At 45.6% G+C, this 18,245-nt stretch overlaps 1 protein-coding gene across 2 annotated transcripts in view; it reads left to right on the top strand.

The window, feature by feature from the left end:
* Positions 1 to 7,539: 7,539 nt before the first annotated feature.
* Positions 7,540 to 18,245, top strand: part of LOC146189238 (plancitoxin-1-like) — a 29,318-nt gene continuing 18,612 nt past the window's right edge. Inside the window, exons 1-2 of one of the 2 annotated variants that reach the window (XM_084604135.1) lie at positions 7,540 to 7,610; positions 14,046 to 14,241. In XM_084604135.1, coding sequence (XP_084460261.1) covers positions 7,591 to 7,610; positions 14,046 to 14,241 — 216 coding nt within the window. In that variant the 5' untranslated portion in view covers positions 7,540 to 7,590. Of the gene's footprint in view, positions 7,611 to 9,586; positions 9,806 to 14,045; positions 14,242 to 18,245 lie in introns of those variants that run through there. The other variant, XM_084604134.1, reaches the window with a different exon arrangement.

Genomic DNA, 18,245 nt, shown 5'->3' on the forward strand with positions numbered 1-18,245 from the left:
CGGAGTTGGAATGCAAGGTCAAATTTAATGCATTTCTGCAAAAATTGCAAAATTTGACGCTTGGGAAGCACACTTAAGCAATTAAAATAAAGGAGCATGATTTGTGAAGCCAACCGCAAAACGTAGCTGTTTATTTCGCAACATTTAACTGTTGCATGGCCGGCAGTGGGAACAATCAAAGTGATGTTCCATTCTTTCTTCCTGCTTTCGCATATCTGCTTTTCCTGCTACATCATAGGCAAATTTTGAATAACATAATAGGTGGCTTCAAGTTGCCCAACTTGTTTCGTTTTGTAGAGCTTGCAGAGAACGTATGCTTGCATTTCGTACTTGGAGATGCTGCCGGTCATGTATCTGTGCTCAAGACAGCAGGCCAAATGGTAACCAGATTGTTTCTTCGTGTGCCGTTGCACAGCACATTTGATTTTTGTACTTGGAGATGCTGCCGGTCATGTATCTGTGCTCAAGACAGCAGGCCAAATGGTAACCAGATTGTTTCTTCGTGTGCCGTTGCACAGCACATTTGATTTTTGTACTTGGAGATGCTGCCGGTCATGTATCTGTGCTCAAGACAGCAGGCCAAATGGTAACCAGATTGTTTCTTCGTGTGCCGTTGCACAGCACATTTGATTTTTGTACTTGGAGATGCTGCCGGTCATGTATCTGTGCTCAAGACAGCAGGCCAAATGGTAACCAGATTGTTTCTTCGTGTGCCGTTGCACAGCACATTTGATTTTTGTACTTGGAGATGCTGCCGGTCATGTATCTGTGCTCAAGACAGCAGGCCAAATGGTAACCAGATTGTTTCTTCGTGTGCCGTTGCACAGCACATTTGATTTTTGTACTTGGAGATGCTGCCGGTCATGTATCTGTGCTCAAGACAGCAGGCCAAATGGTAACCAGATTGTTTCTTCGTGTGCCGTTGCACAGCACATTTGATTTTTGTACTTTGAGATGCTGCCGGTCATGTATCTGTGCTCAAGACAGCAGGCCAAATGGTAACCAGATTGTTTCTTCGTGTGCCGTTGCACAGCACATTTGATTTTTGTACTTGGAGATGCTGCCGGTCATGTATCTGTGCTCAAGACAGCAGGCCAAATGGTAACCAGATTGTTTCTTCGTCTGCCGTTGCACAGCACATTTGATTTTTGTACTTGGAGATGCTGCCGGTCATGTATCTGTGCTCAAGACAGCAGGCCAAATGGTAGCCAGATTGTTTCTTCGTGTGCCGTTGCACAGCACATTTGATTTTTGTACTTGGAGATGCTGCCGGTCATGTATCTGTGCTCAAGACAGCAGGCCAAATGGTAACCAGATTGTTTCTTCGTGTGCCGTTGCGCAGCACATTTGATTTTTGTACTTGGAGATGCTGCCGGTCATATATGTGTGCTCAAGACAGCAGGCCAAATGGTAACCAGATTGTTTCTTCGTGTGCCGTTGCACAGCAAATTTGATTTTTGTACTTGGAGATGCTGCCGGTCACGTATCTGTGCTCAAGACAGCAGGCCAAATGGTAACCAGATTGTTTCTTCGTGTGCCGTTGCACAGCACATTTGATTTTTGTACTTGGAGATGCTGCCGGTCATGTATCTGTGCTCAAGACAGCAGGCCAAATGGTAACCAGATTGTTTCTTCGTGTGCCGTTGCGCAGCACATTTGATTTTTGTACTTGGAGATGCTGCCGGTCATGTATCTGTGCTCAAGACAGCAGGCCAAATGGTAACCAGATTGTTTCTTCGTGTGCCGTTGCACAGCACATTTGATTTTTGTACTTGGAGATGCTGCCGGTCATGTATCTGTGCTCAAGACAGCAGGCCAAATGGTAACCAGATTGTTTCTTCGTGTGCCGTTGCACAGCACATTTGATTTTTGTACTTGGAGATGCTGCCGGTCATGTATCTGTGCTCAAGACAGCAGGACAAATGGTAACCAGATTGTTTCTTCGTGTGCCGTTGCACAGCACATTTGATTTTTGTACTTGGAGATGCTGCCGGTCATGTATCTGTGCTCAAGACAGCAGGACAAATGGTAACCAGATTGTTTCTTCGTGTGCCGTTGCACAGCACATTTGATTTTTGTACTTGGAGATGCTGCCGGTCATGTATCTGTGCTCAAGACAGCAGGCCAAATGGTAACCAGATTGTTTCTTCGTGTGCCGTTGCACAGCACATTTGATTTTTGTACTTGGAGATGCTGCCGGTCATGTATCTGTGCTCAAGACAGCAGGCCAAATGATAACCAGATTGTTTCTTCGTGTGCCGTTGCACAGCACATTTGATTTTTGTACTTGGAGATGCTGCCGGTCATGTATCTGTGCTCAAGACAGCAGGCCAAATGGTAACCAGATTGTTCCTTCGTGTGCCGTTGCACAGCACATTTGATTTTTGTACTTGGAGATGCTGCCGGTCATGTATCTGTGCTCAAGACAGCAGGCCAAATGGTAACCAGATTGTTTCTTCGTGTGCCGTTGCACAGCACATTTGATTTTTGTATTTGGAGATGCTGCCGGTCATGTATCTGTGCTCAAGACAGCAGGCCAAATGGTAACCAGATTGTTTCTTCGTGTGCCGTTGCACAGCACATTTGATTTTTGTACTTGGAGATGCTGCCGGTCATGTATCTGTGCTCAAGACAGCAGGCCAAATGGTAACCAGATTGTTTCTTCGTGTGCCGTTGCACAGCACATTTGATTTTTGTACTTGGAGATGCTGCCGGTCATGTATCTGTGCTCAAGACAGCAGGCCAAATGGTAACCAGATTGTTTCTTCGTGTACCGTTGCGCAGCACATTTGATTTTTGTACTTGGAGATGCTGCCGGTCATGTATCTGTGCTCAAGACAGCAGGCCAAATGGTAACCAGATTGTTTCTTCGTGTGCCGTTGCACAGCACATTTGATTTTTGTACTTGGAGATGCTGCCGGTCATGTATCTGTGCTTAAGACAGCAGGCCAAATGGTAACCAGATTGTTTCTTCGTGTGCCGTTGCACAGCACATTTGATTTTTGTACTTGGAGATGCTGCCGGTCATGTATATGTGCTCAAGACAGCAGGCCAAATGGTAACCAGATTGTTTCTTCGTGTGCCGTTGCACAGCACATTTGATTTTTGTACTTGGAGATGCTGCCGGTCATGTATCTGTGCTCAAGACAGCAGGCCAAATGGTAACCAGATTGTTTCTTCGTGTGCCGTTGCGCAGCACATTTGATTTTTGTACTTGGAGATGCTGCCGCGCATATATCAGTGAGAAAAAGATTCAACATATTAATATTTGCAAACTATAATTCTCGATAATTTCCCTTATAGGAACCGTCATGACAAATTCAGCTCAGGTTGTATCGATAGGCTGTCGCGTTTTGTCGACCAAGAGACCGTTGCCGAAAGCAAAGCTTATATTGGACCGAAAATAGCAAAAAATGAAATATAAGTTCCGTCCCTTTAATGAGATTTCCCAAGTGCAATGCGTGCGTCGAAATCAATTTTTATGCACGCATCTCAGATGTTAATCTATACCGGCATTCGATCAGTATTTGGTAGCAACCCTTGTAAGACGCTTTGAGTTTGAATACACTGTCTCAAAAATATGCAGATTGGACAAAACGACAGAGACGACTAAACAAATTACAAGAGTTCAATGGTGCTGAACCAAATATTGAGCGAAAGCATTAGCTGCGGGTGACCGAGCGTTCTTCTTCTCTTTTTCTTCTTCCTCAGCCGACATATAAAGCCCCGCTTTAACCAAGCCGTATGAACGTGCCTTAGTGGCCTATGGGGGTAACGTGAATGCCAGGGTCCTAGTGGGCTGATTCTGACATAACCGTCCCATGTGAAACGAGAGACCCAATTTGGCAACTCCTGCCAACTGAGCCGCGACTCCGACCGTGCCACGCCGACCGCTTCAGTTGGGAGCCCAGCTCTCACCCTAGTATCAAGTGGGGTGTGACGTCACAGCGTCACATGCGTAAGACGCACGTGGCTACCGCCGCGCTACGCTGAAAATTTGTACTAAGAACAATTATTTGATTACGTTGTCCCCCGCCCTCCCGCCCTCTCTCTTTTCCACATGTAAATGCCGCGAGGACACTTCAGCGACAGAAAAGAGAGCGTGCGGCAAACCAAGCATGTATCGCTGCCAAAACATGGACACCGCGGCTACTAGGGCAGCTACTCAATGCATCATGACTGTCATAATAGTTCATGAAACACTTTGGTTGATACATGGTTGACCTGCGTCAGTCAGCAGGCGCACTGCCGGCGCAAGCTGTAGCGAGCGAGGCGAGCTTGCTGTCTGAGCTACCGCTGTGGCGGGGGCTCGGAGTCGCAGCTGCAGGTGATTTCATTTGCTTAAACCACGATTGAAACCTTTCCTTGCATTCGAGAAATACGTGTGGGATGCCGTATTTTTATGGGACGTGCTCCAGAGGACGCTTAAAAAAGAACTACCCATAAGCCCACATGGTATCCGATTCTTGCCAGTAGAAGCGAACAATGATACACCGTTGGATTTTTTGATGCTACTGGCTCTCCACAGCATATGGAAAAGCAGAATGGCTGTAGAGCACGGTGACGCCGATGCACGTTCAGCGAGACAGCTCTTTAGAGAGAGCATACGGGCATATGTGGACGAACAGAAAGCTTTAAAACTAGAGCCAGAATGGTTAGTTAGTTTTGAAGGGTTGTCACATATGAGGGATTTTTAATCCGACAACTTCAGCTAAGGAAGGCTGAAGCTTTAAGCCAATGCTTGATCTTTTATTTTGTCATGTTATTGATGTCACATGTGTCTTTTTTCTGTACGTCCTCGGTCAGGAAATAAAGAAAAAAAAAAAGAAACCTTTCCTTGTGGTAGAGCATTCGCCTCGCATTCGGAAGGTACCAGGTTCGATCCCCGGTGCCGCCGGGTACCGACCAGTTTCCAATGGGTGTAAGATTCACCCCGGCCTGGTGCTTGATTCTTCTTGACTGCAATGCTTAGGAAAAAATTTAATCAGCCATTCGCTTGCGCTCATGGGTCAGTACTTCGTTCCACGATTAGACAACCTTAAGTTCACCTTGAGCGCAGAAGCCTATATGTGGTTCTTTTTATAAAAGAAGCGGTGACCTTGTGGTAAGGCATCCGCCTCGCAATCGACAGGTACCAGGTTCGATTTCTGGCACCATGGGATACTCAGTTCCCTCGGCCTGGTGCTCGGCTCTTCTGATGGGAAATGCACGGGAAAGCGGTAATCGACAAAAAAAAAAAAAGCACTATGCGCTAGGGTCGGGATTTCTCTTTTTTTGAATGCCTCATCATTGTCGACAGAAGGCTGTCGGCAGAACGTTGCCAGTAGAGGTGTCACGCTTTTGAGAGCGAGAATAAATTAATAAATTCTGTCTCCACCGGGAATAGAACCTGCATCCCTTGGATCTCCGCTCAGCCCAGCGCTTCACCACCGGTGGTGGTGGTGGTGCAAACGTTTATTGATTCTAGAGCCTTATTGTCTGTATTGATGGGTCGGTTCGATATCGCGTAGGGTGGCCGGAAGCTTGTGGCTCTCAGCGACTCCTAGAGCTCAGCCCTCCAGCTCCTTCTGTGAAGCTGGGCTCGAGCTGGACATCACGATCTCCCATCGCTTATATCTGTTAGTTGCCAATTGCGGGGTGGCTGGAGCTCAGAGCACATGTAGAGGATGTGATGAAAGTCTGCTTTGGCTGCCCCGCAGAGGGGGCATACAGGGGAGAAAAAGCCGGAGTGGATATGGGCAAGTTGTGCTGGAGATAGGAAGGTACGGGCCTGGAGCTGGCGCCAGGTCACCTGCTTGAGTTTAGATCGTAATTGGCGTGGGGGCGGATACTGGAGTCGTTGCTCCCTGTAGTGGAGAGCAATTTCGTTGCAGGTAACCAGGCGTTCACGCGCACTGCCTGGGTCTGTAGCTGACCCTGCTCGGTGGACGTGTGCTCGAGCTGTGTTTCATTCCCAGGGTTCCCCGCATGGGCAGGTACCCATAGGAGTTCAACTGATTTCGTCAGGGGTTGAATAGAATATAGAATATTGAAAGCAGGCGTGTGAATCCTGCCTCTACGAAATTGCGGATTGCTTTTTTGAATCCCTAAAGATTAATGTGGCAGTGGTTGAGAAGATTGCCCAGGCAATTGTGACTTATGCCTCTAACGAGGATGCAGCTGTAATCGAACCAGAAACTATAGGGTGAAATGTGTTGGAAACCACGTTCAAGGCATAGGCTCGCCACGCCCCGGATCGTGAAATGCTCTTCATAATTCCTCTTGGTTACCGTGAGGATGATAGTGGGATTCCTTGAGTGACAGATACTGCGCCTTTAATTTCTTGTAAACGAATTATAGAACGCCGGTGAACTTTGATACGTTTAATTAAATGCCGATTGTGTTCGTCAAAGGGTGCGCGATGTACTGTAATGACAGGTCATGACGTCACCAGGCGATTCATACTTTGCTGCGAAGCGCGGACCCTGCTATCCAGCATCGCACCGTCCATTTGGCGGAAGAGGCCGCAACAGGCCAGCCTCTGATCCACGGGCGTACGACTCCCCGTCTTCCCCGGAACACACGCCGAGAGCGGGGAAGAGGACGCCCATTTCCCATGGAAATAAAGTTTGTGCAATAAACCAAAGCATCTACGAAGCTGACCCCCATTCAGGCGTCCGTGCGGTGTCTTTCATTTGCTGCTTCCTCGAACGCCGCACCACACAGCAAACAGAAACAGACCCAGATGTCTAGTGCAAGAGGCATCAGCGGCGTTTAAAATTGATTTACAGGATAGAAAAGGCGCGGTATCTGTCACAATTCTCAGCGGACACATTAATTGGTTCATAGGGAAGGGAAAGCCCCAGTATCTATCACACTTGTTTCTGTGGGCACCTGAGCCGCGCCGTAGGGGAAGGGAGGAAGGTAGGAGTTAAAGTGGAAAGAGAGAAAGAGGAGCCGTAGTGGAGAACTACGGAGTAATTTCGACCACCTGGGGATCTTTAACATGCGCTACCATCGCACAGCACACGGACGCCTCTTCATTTCGCCTCCATCGAAACGCAGCCGCCGCGGTCGGGTTCGAACCCGGGAACTCCACCACCCCGGCGGGGCCAGCGGACACATGTGGACTGATTTATTTATAGGAAGGGAAAGGCGCAGTAACTGTCTCACTTGATTTCTGTGGACACCTCAACCGCACCGTAAGGGAAGGGCGGAAATTGGAAGTGAAAGTGGAAAGAGAGAGCGAGGAGCCATAGTGGAGGGCTACGGAGTAATTTCGACCACCTGCGGATCTTTAACGTGCGCTGACATCGCACAGCACACGGACGCCTCTTCGCTTCGCCACAGCGGACACATGATTGATTGATTTATAGGAAGGGAAAGGCGCGGTACAGCGGACACATGTACCACGCCGCAAAGTAAGGGAAGTAGTGTCGATTTAAAATGGTTAAGTAGTATGTACTAATTCTTGAAGAGATATCTTAATTTATCCGTGTGACAGAAATATTACACACACAAAAATACACGATCCTCCAGCAATTATTTTTTTTTTGTTACAGTGGAATCTACGAATATTAGTCCCTGAGAAGGCATTGGAAACATCCGCACATGGCCAAGGTTTTGTTCGGGTAAGAAGTTTATAGATAGTGATTTTTCAGCAATGTATGTATCGTAGTAATCCATTCTAGTGCAAAGCAAAATTTTGGTGTCATCACCAGAACAAAGGTCGGATATAAAATTAAAATGAGAGTGAAATAATAGAGGCAGATAGAGGTGCGGTAGTGGAGGGCTACAATCCACTGTGCTCTAATGGCTTTCGCCTCATCGCACTTCAGTAGTCCAAAGTGCCCTCTAGATTTTTTTAACCTTTTGCTGCCTTTCTTTAGAGCTCAGAAAAGAAGATGAGTGAAGCTTTTGTTATCGCAAATAATATAAGGGGGGTTCCTGAAGGTTCTCTCAAACTTTGCGAATTCCTTTTATAGTGTGAAGTTATTATTTATAATTTATAAATATTTAATTAATTGCAAAACAAGAAATGAGTCTGGTGCGCAAAGCGGCTGATATCTGCATGCAACTGGCTTCCATGGCCTACCTGAAATGTTTTATTTATGAACCCTCCGCTCTCGTTAGCTGGGACACCCGCAATACGTACACACTTGTCTGGTAACATTTTTCAGTACTGTTTACGCATTATGATCACATAAAGTGGAGCTTTGGTAAAATCTCACTGGGAAAAGTTCGATCTAGGCCAGAAAATGTCCGCGCCTTTCAAAGCCCTCCGTCTGGGCCTCGGCGCTAACGAAAAGTTACAGACATGAACAAAAGGCACGAGGCATCGAACAAAGAAGCTCAGCAGACGACCGCTAACCTATATCTTACAACTCGACAGATCACAGGCTTCCGCACACCTGCCGATGCACGTGGTCGCGTTTTTTTTTTTTTTTGCGATTGTTTCGAAACTACCTTTCCGTTTTTATGTTGGAGTATAAGGCCACTTATGACGTGTGCTGTCAGCGTGCACACCTATAACCGACCAGCTAGCGCGAAATGGTTGAGAAAAAAACGACATATAGATGACGTCACCAGCCTCGTTTGACCATTTCTTTTATATTTCTGAGGGTGGCCTGGTTCGAGCTCTTGCCACAGACATCACAGCGCTAGACTTTCTTGACCTAGTAGGGATCAAATGCGTCCTGGCTCAAATCACCACTTTGAGGAAACTTGAGGACTTGGATAGTTGCTTTAAGTCGTCTACTTTCTCCATGGTGCGAGTGCTCTCAACGGCTGGCGGTGCCGATCAACATTAGCTGGGTTTCTCATGAGGGGTTCCTGACGGCGCGGAACAGCCGGCGTTGCTAACAATAGCGCGTTGCAAATGTTTTTGAGTTTGTTGAATATTTTGAATTACTGCCGTTATGGGCTCTTCTTAACAATCACAAAGCCCGCATTGGTGCCGAAGAATATTTTTCGCGCACAGCCTTTGTTTCGACTGTCGGTGCAGTTCATTTCTGGGCTATTGCTGAGAGTTTGGGGGGAAACAATAGATGTCTTTACTCTCCTATGAGTTATCAGGCGTTGACAATGACCTCTTAATGTCCAGTTTTCAAAATCAGTGGCACGTGTCTTTAACCCTCGTCAAGAAAAGTTCGGACTATATTTTCTGCTTCTAATAAAACACGCTGCATACTATGTCGTGATGCGTGCCACTGTTCCAACATTCCCCCCCCCCTCCCCCCTGTCCCCCTGGGCCAGTCATATCACATCCAAACGTCCTTTCTTATCTGAACAACTGCCGCCGCCCCATTAGATAAACTCTACGGTTCCTTCGAGGTACCCTTATCATTCTCTAGACATGGGGCCTTTTAGATTTCTGGCCATAATTATGAAATGGGCACAATGGAGGTTGGAAAAAAAATCTTAAAAACTATGGCATCCGTACAATAGAGCATTGAGTAGACATTTTTGGTACATTCCAAATCAATAATTCTTTGTGCCATCGGCACTGGCATTGTGTGCCTGAGAAGGTGCAAAAGTTCAGCGGCATCACGCGATGATCGAGATCAGCGAACACCAAACAATAGCCGCACCGCCAGCAAAGGAATATCAGAGAGTGCGAGGCTGTGTTTCAGCGGAGTAGTATTGCAAACCGTAAGGTCCGAATATAAAGGAGCTGCAAAAGGACATTGTGTCTAAGGCAAAGTCATAGAATGGCGGCTTCTAGACTTCTCCTATTAGCTGGACTGCTGGTGAAAGTGAGTTCATACGCGCCTTATTATGAAGAGCGTATTTCTTGTAAAAACCCTGATGGAAAAAACGTCGACTGGTGAGTATCACGGTGATTTTATTCGTCTAGTACGACTTAATAAGCAAATAATATGCTTTACTAAGACGAAGTAACCCGTTCGCACTTGGCTGTTGGTAGAAAATATGACTTCCAACTTTGTAACTGTTAATTGCTTTAGGAAGTAATGCGTGAATTAAATGCGTTTTTAATAAGAGTGAACCGGAATTTTTATGACAAGGTATCATTTAAGTAGGTATTTCACCGCCATAAAAAGAACGCCCGCTGTTGAACCAACGGGTTCCTGGAAGCAGTGCGTGATATCAAACGCTTTTTCAGAAGAGCGAACCAAAATATTTATAACAAAGTATTATTTAAGTAGATAATTTTAAGCCTTAAATAGAAACCTCGCTTTTGGAGTAGCGTGTTTCTGGAGGAAATGTCATGGCGGTCAATGTAAATCCGAAGTCGTGTCAAAAACTTACCCCCCCCCCCCCCCCACTAAAACAAAAAAAAAAAACAAAGCATCAGCGCATTTTCTTCTAAGAGAGCACATATTTGTGCGCTGAATTGTTTTTTTCTCCGGCTTTCCGTCTTTGTTGGTAAAATGAGTATACGTGAAAGTACTTCAGGCCACCTGTCTTTCTACACGATCTGAAACTTCAATATGGGCGTTTTTTTTTCGTAGTCAGCTTTTAAAAGAGTTAGCTGCTTACCTCTCTTTAACATTTGCAGAGAAGTAAATGTTCAAGAAACGTTCGATGTAGAGTAGGCCACATGACTCAATAGCGTCCACTTAGTTTCACTCGTCTAGGATGCTGCCGTCTTCTTTTAATAACTTTAATAATGCGGTTGATATTAGTGCCCTCACACTCACGCGAAATTTGGATTTTCTCAAAACTTGCATTTAAATAAAATAAATAATAAATACCTTTCTTTAAGGGAAATTCAAGGCGCAGTATCTGTCACACTTTTTTCTACAGACACTTGACCCGCGCCGTAAGGGAAAGGGGGAATGTGGAAGTGAAAGCGGAAAGAGAGAAAGAAGAGCCAGTAGTGGGGGCTACAGAGTAATTTAGAGCTGATTTTTGTAACGGAGTGGGCGTGCGAGTGCTGTGCGACGTCAGAAAAATCAGCCTAAACCAAAATTTTGTCTGAAATTGTAGTTGTGAGGAAAGCTAGTAGCGCCGCACGGGGACAACGGATGTCTTGCTATTGTCTTAGAGTAGCGCTTTAGGCCAACGGCTTGCATAAAATTTGTTGCGAATCTGACGCTTGTTAACGGTGGTGCGTCTTCATCGAAGAACAAGATTGAAAATTCTGATTTAAAATGATGATATCAGCACTCATTCTTCATGAAGACATCTGAATGACGTCATTAGTATCAAGGGCTACCCACGCTAATAGCGTGACTTGATTCATTGCTTGTCCTGCGGGAATAGAAAGAATGGAAATTAATGTTGTTGATTTTGAAACGATAGATCTATTGTATAAGACACGGACGTGTGCCCTGATTGGAATGCATGAAAGATAGGAAGTATGCTCGAAATAACGAGGAAAGCTTTATTTTACAAGTGTTATTTTATGCACTCACTACTTGCAAGAAAAAATAAATGAAGTAATGATTTGAGACGTGCAATAGAATCAGTCTTGACAAATATGTGCCAAATTTCAATGTGCTTTAACAGCGCTGAAAAAGAAAACATTATCATAAAGGTTTGTGAAAGTGCTACCATCGTCAGCCTAGTATTTAACCGCGGAAAAATTGCCACGGTCACCTAATTGACACGAGAATGTGATGCAGCTAGACTGTATTTAGGGGAAGAAATGGTCGAGTACTGCCACTGCATCTCGCGACTGTGATTTGAAAATGATCACGGAGCTTTCAAAATACTCTCTTTGTTACGCATAAAATTAGAAGATTGGGTCCAGGTGTAATGTGAAATGGACAGTATTCAGTCATGGATTAAGACAATTATGAGTCAGGTCTACCGATATAGCCTAAAATGAACCTTGCAATTATCAAATTTGGCAGCCATCGTATAGAAGATGAAGCCGGAAGCAGATTTCACTGGGTCAACTATTAGACAAAACCTTGAAATGGGTCTATTCATTTCCGGTGTCATGCAGGAATGGGTGCACGGTAGAGACTGAAACACAGTATTACAGAGCAATATATATCCATCCGAAAGAATGCTGACATGAAGTCAGCATAAGAACGTATATATGGTAGCAATCCTGATGGAGATGAAGCTGATAGCACAAGTGAAGGAGAAAGACGTTGGAAAAAGGCTCTCGTGCCTGACGCGCTGCCGTTGACCAGCTGAGCTCCCTGCCCTCTCGACCTGTTGTTCAGCGCTCCGACGTCAAACCCCCGTCGTAACAAACCTCCGTCGTAACCGGTAGCACATCGGAATAGGGCAATCCAAAAGGAGCGTGTCAGCTGGTTCCTGCACGAACGGACGCGACGAATATCCAGATGGTGGTTCTGGGACGATATAGCTGTCCGGAGGTCGGCGCGATGTACGATTTAAGTAAGATAGAGGATCTCTGTGCTGAAGGTAAAATAATTCTTGGTAACTCTCGTCGGGCCGTGGTCGCGGGGTGTACAGGTCGTCGCGGCAGACGAAGTCGATGGCATTCACTGACATCGGCGGGCACGCAGCCCCATAGGTTGGAAGATCATATACGTCACCTGCGAAGTTATTGGGCCAGGCAAGCTGCTCACGCCATGACATCTATCTCAATTTCACGGATGGCACACAGGAGGCTTTGAGATGGCGATTGTTTGATACTTGCCAGTGTAGTGGCATTTGCGAGTCGTCCAAACTTCGGTGTAATGAGGCGATTCCTGAGGGTCCCGAATGTCCGGCAGCGTCTGATAACGTCAGAGACAGAAATCAAGTTGTCCTTGGTAATGAGGAAGTGGTAGACGTCTTCCACAATGCCCTTCAGCAGATGGCCTACTTTATCTTCCTCAGTCATCCTGCTGCTGACGGTCTTGCACAACTTAAATATGGCCTCGATGCAGGTGGTGCAAGTTTCCCTTGCTGCCTGGGTCCTCTGAGCAAGTGTCTGCTCGCTCTGTTTCTTCTTTGCAGCTAGGTCACCGAAACATTCCTTGGCTGCTTCAACAAAACTGTTCAAAGGGGTCAGGGAGTCCTTGTGGTTCTCATACCACATAAAGGCGGTTTGCGTCAAGAAAAAGACAACATTTGCTAGTTTAGCCACCGAATCCCAGCGGTGATAGCGGCGCACACGTTCATAATGAGTGAGCCAGACATCAACATATTCCCCTGCTTGACCGGCAAAGGAAAGAGGCTCACGAAACGGTGCGTCGCGTTCGGGGTGGTCGGCGGCACATCGCCAGACGCGGGTAGAAGGTCCGGTGTTGATGTTCGGGACTGCTCGGTAGTCTGCTGCATTCTTACTGAAACGGGCGGGATACCAACGAGGCGACGGCTCCGACGAAGCTCCAGCGGTTGAGGATGCGTAGTAAGGGTAGTCGGACCCATCACCTCTACCAATATGTTACGACCGGGCTTTGACGTCGGAGCGCTGAACAACAGGACGAGACGGCTGGGAGCTCAGCTGATCAGTGGCCGCGCGTCTAGCCCGAGAGCCTTTTTCTATCATCTTTCTCCTTGACTTGTGCTATCAGCTTCATCTTCTTCAGGACTGCTACAACTTATATAGAAAACTTAAAGACAAAAAAAATATAGTGTTTATACCTCATTTAAGATGGGGTCGCGTAATAGAGAAGTCAAACTTGAGGAGCATCATGGGAGTGGCATTTATCGTAAGTTCATAACCCCTTGCAGGTTTGCGAAAAGTGTACTAAGCGGGATTTTAAGTGTAATTGCGAGCCACGGGTTTCGGAGAGGCACCGTAGTGGAAATCTTCCAACTAATTTTGTTACCCCCCCCCCCCCCCCCCCCTCCCTTTTCCCCTGTGCTTCATCAATGGGCACTGACATCGCACTGCTCATGGGCTCCTTTTGCACTTCTCTCACTTCGATGCACTGTCGCCGCTTCGGTACTCGATTCGCCATTCTCCCGCCCAACAGCTGAAAACTCAGGCTACTCTGTTACACAAAAGAATACGGCACGAAAGGATGAGGACAAAAAAGGTACACGTAATATTATTTTGCGGTTTATGAATCAAATAGCCCGAACAAGCGTCCTTCTTAATATATTTCTGCTGTTTTACAGTGGGGTGCGGTTTCAGATGCACCTAGAACACAGCAAGCGTGTCTTAAACTGCAGCCCTTGGTGACTCACAGGTTCATCGCCTACAAGCTGCCTAAGGGGAGCGATCGCGATGGAAACACTTTTACTCCGGTGGGCAGCGAACTGGCGTATGTCGACTCTGAAACCGTCGGGTCAGGACGCTGGACCCTATTGAAGCAGGGAGTCGACGGAGAAAAAGGAAATCCGGTCAGCCTGACTTTGGCACCCATCATAGGGAGGAAAGAGAAAGTGCGTACCTATATGAACAAGATGCCGAAACTGTTTACTGTGCTTCAGTAATCATTTACAAATGAAGAACGCAAGCGAAATATTCTAAATTACACTGTAAAAAAATCTTTTTGAAAAATACAGAAATTTTCTGGCAGCTGTCCTGGCAGAAAGTTTTTGTTTTAAAATTGTCTGCGATTTTACAGCCTTTTTCTGCTTAGAACTGGTAGACAATTTTTGGAAATTGACAAACATTTTTGGTTATACGGCATTTTCTCTTTTTTATTTTTTTTTTCTGTCGTAGTTAAAACAATGATGCAATTATATCTTTTTTACTTGTTCATTTAACACGTTTTTCTTCCTGTAACAACAACAAAATTGAGTTAAGCGCCAATTTATTCAATTAACACTATTTTTAAGGCGAAAGCTTTACTAATTCCATCTCATGAATATTTCTTAGCGCTGTCAACACTCGATGGCATCCCGCAAAGCCTGTTGTCTAGCCACCGAAAAGAGACAAGGAGAAAAATGCGTAACAGATACCACTGTAGCTGGCAGCCAACCAACAGCGGACCTCAATGGGGCGCCACTAGTGATCGTCTTTCCAATCGAAATAGTTATGCAGCCAAATGTCGGACAGCGTCTTCGGGGTTGTCATACCATTTTGCTTTCTATTCAGCATTTGCCTACTATTCTAGTAAATATCAGTTCGCGGCCGAAAATGAAACAGCCGACAAATATATACCGAATTGTCTGCCTTCCAATCAAAGTTTCGGCTGGAAAACAGAAAATTACTGTTCTTTTCGTGAACGTATTTCGATCAATGAAGTAGAACAGATATTCTATGTACGGGGACAGAAATTTTCTCGAAAAGTACCTGTAATTTCACACACATTTTTTACACTGTAAGTTTTCTCGTTGCATATCTTGTTTGACATCTCGTTTAAAAATGGTAAAATTAAACAAATTTAACCTCTCCACAAATATTTCAAATAGAACTTACATGATTCGAAACATTCTCTGTTAAATATACTTTGGAAAAAAAAAAGAAGGGCACAATTGCCATGGCGTCAAACATTTTTCAAAACAATCACCTGCAATCGATCTTGGCGCCTCTGACGTTTCGCGTGGAACGCCTCATAATTATGATCAGGATAACATCTTATATTTTGTGACCACGCGTGCAGCAGCGTACAGTGCATCTTAATTAAGAAGGATATATATTGTGGCTTCGCAAGAGCTGCAATATTAGATGACCTAAAATAAACGCTCCTATCATGTTTAAATTTTTAACAGATCATAAACTGTGGTGCTTTACAATACACATAGTAAGGGAGTAATTACTCATTGACCTTCACCCAAGGGCAGCCATGCGGCTATAAATAAACAAGTGCAATGATGAAACATAAGTTAGAAAATAGAAGCAAAAGCAAAGTGTAGTGTTTTCAAATTTCATAGCCAGCACCAGAAACTGCACTAAAAAAAAAAAAAAAAAAAAAAAAAAACTAAGTTGGATAACGCACGTTGAACAGCTGCTGTAGGATGCTTTCCTAAGCAGTTCAGTTGCGCGTTAGCATTACATTCGTTTATTTATTTAATATGCACCTCGGTATGTGCCTGTATGAACTTAGGTTTGGTTTGGTTTATGGGGTTTAACGTCCCAAAGCAACTCAGGCTATGAGAGACGCCGTAGTGGAGGACTCCGGAAATTTCGACCACCTGGGGTTCTTTAACGTGCACTGACATCGCACAGCACACGAACGCCTTGCTTTTCGCCTCCACCGAAAAGCTGCCGCCGAGGCCGGGATTCGATCCCGCGTCCTTGGGAACAGTAGTCGAGCGTCGTAACCACTGCGCCACCCCGGCGGGGTCTGTATGAACTTAATTTGATGTATTAGACTCATTAATTCGGCAAGAAAGCATTTCACCGAATCAGAGTTATCGAAGTTGGTGAGCTTAAGGGCTGCGGCGTTGAGCACCAGCTGCAGCATTGTTGCTGTTAGGAACAAAAATCCTGACGCTGCCACACAGACAGTCAAGTGTAAGCGATCACTGAGCAGGTAATAGGATTCCTCTGCAAGAGCAGAGAACTGTCAGGAGCCTGACAGATGTTGAGCGCCTTCGCATAGCGCCGGCGGAAGCGGCACCGTTCGCCTGCTCCCTTGAACGTAGTTGAAGAAACACCTTTGACTGTGGGGTGACATGGATTAATGTTTTGGCAAGTTTGAAGACGTGCGTTTCACGCAGCGAATTCTGACGCACTGACTACCGTTATTGCACTCTTGGTTGGAGCTGATATTTGTTTTCCCCGCGCATAGTAGTTTTTTTGTGTGTTTATTTTGTGCATATCTCCATCAGCATATCACAACATGCATGCAATGCTCTATCTTTCGTTTATTCACGGACTCTGTCATTTGAGGTGGTTACTACAATACTGGAGACCCTGCCTGAGACAACTCACCATTGTGCCTCCAACAAATTTTTTTTCTAGTGTTCCCGTGTCTTCCTCTATCGAGTATGTTTCATTCAACCAAAAAACCATGGCCCATATTGAGCGCGAGCGCCACCACTGGAACGAACGGCGCTAGTGTCGACCTAAGGGAGTAATTATCTCTCTGAAGTGCAGATCTCACGTAACTGCGACTCTTTGGATTCATCTGCCGCTTTTCGCCTTATTTGCTTCTTTTTTCTCCTTGTCTTCTTTTTTCTCCTTTTTTTCTTTTTCACTCTCTGCACTTTTCTTTCTTTTTTTCACCTCTTTATCTTTTTTTTACCGTTTTTCTCTTTTTTTTTTCTTTTCTCTTGACTGACTGTTTTCGATGTTGAAACACAATTACGAGGCTTGACATTAAAGCTTTGCTAAGGTTTTGCACGTTGTTTTCACAGTTTTGAGGCATTTTGCAAAATTTCGACGTCCGTAGCTGTTTTGACGTCTACACGCTATATCGACGCCCCTGGCTATTTTGATGTAGAATTCACTCTTGAAGCGAAAACTTCACTGGGATAGCTGCGGCTCGTGGTCTGCTCGTCGCCCGCTTCTTTTTCCCTCCATCCTTCTTCGCACGTTTGGTGCACGAAGCGGGGCCTCGCTTCGTTCTTCTTCTTCTTGAAACACCTGATCAACTTCCGCGGAGCTTCGGATATTGTGGCTAGCGCGCAAGGAATATGTGCATCTTCCTTGTGCGTTAGCCACTATTTTCGAATGTAGCAACCAACTAGCCCAATGAAGAGTCTTGGCTCCGCGTGGCGCCGCGCTTGACGTCATAACTCAGCTTTGCGCCTCACTGCGCATGCGCGGCGCTATCCAGCTGCTGCGCCGCAAGGGCGGATATAATCTAAGGCGCATCCGCTCGCTTGCGAAGGCGAATATACACGCTGATAATTGCGGCGAGTCTGTAGTGCTATGGCATGGATGAGTCCACAACACTTCGTGCTAGTGTTAGATGCGCTCTCCAACAAGTCAAATCTACTCATACTGTCGACGTCGCTCGCCGTGAAGAAGTGGCGCGTAGGAAAAATTAGGCTACGAGAGGGCTAAATCTCCCAAACAGCGAGAAGAGAGATTTGCAAAACAACGACGCAAGGCCGCGAAGAAGGTGCGAAAAGAACAATAACAGAGAAATGACTCAGTCTAATCTACGACTATTGCTGCTTTCGCATTGTATATTCTGGCCTAGCTGAGTTATTCCACTCCCATTTTTTCACTCTAATTAAATACCTAATTAATCCCCATCAACAAACTTTTGCACACAGACGCAATTTTCCCCCTCTAAATAATAACCATTCTTTTACTCATCAATCAATTCTTTGCTCGACAATGACGGTGTGACGCCCTCCGCGCAAGCACAAATCCTGTCCACACTCATGAGCCTATGAAGGCTTTCGCCTTAAGAGTAGCCCACGGGAGAACATTTGACTAACAACTGTGGTTTATTCGAACAAACGGCCAGCTTGGAAACTAAATGACCGATGAGTATCAAACGCGCAAAAATAATGCATACGGGCGAGGCATTACAATAGAGCGA

The sequence above is a fragment of the Amblyomma maculatum genome, chromosome 5 (assembly GCF_055883805.1).
Source record: "Amblyomma maculatum isolate TAMU_Amacu chromosome 5, ASM5588380v1, whole genome shotgun sequence".
Lineage (NCBI taxonomy): Eukaryota > Metazoa > Arthropoda > Arachnida > Ixodida > Ixodidae > Amblyomma > Amblyomma maculatum.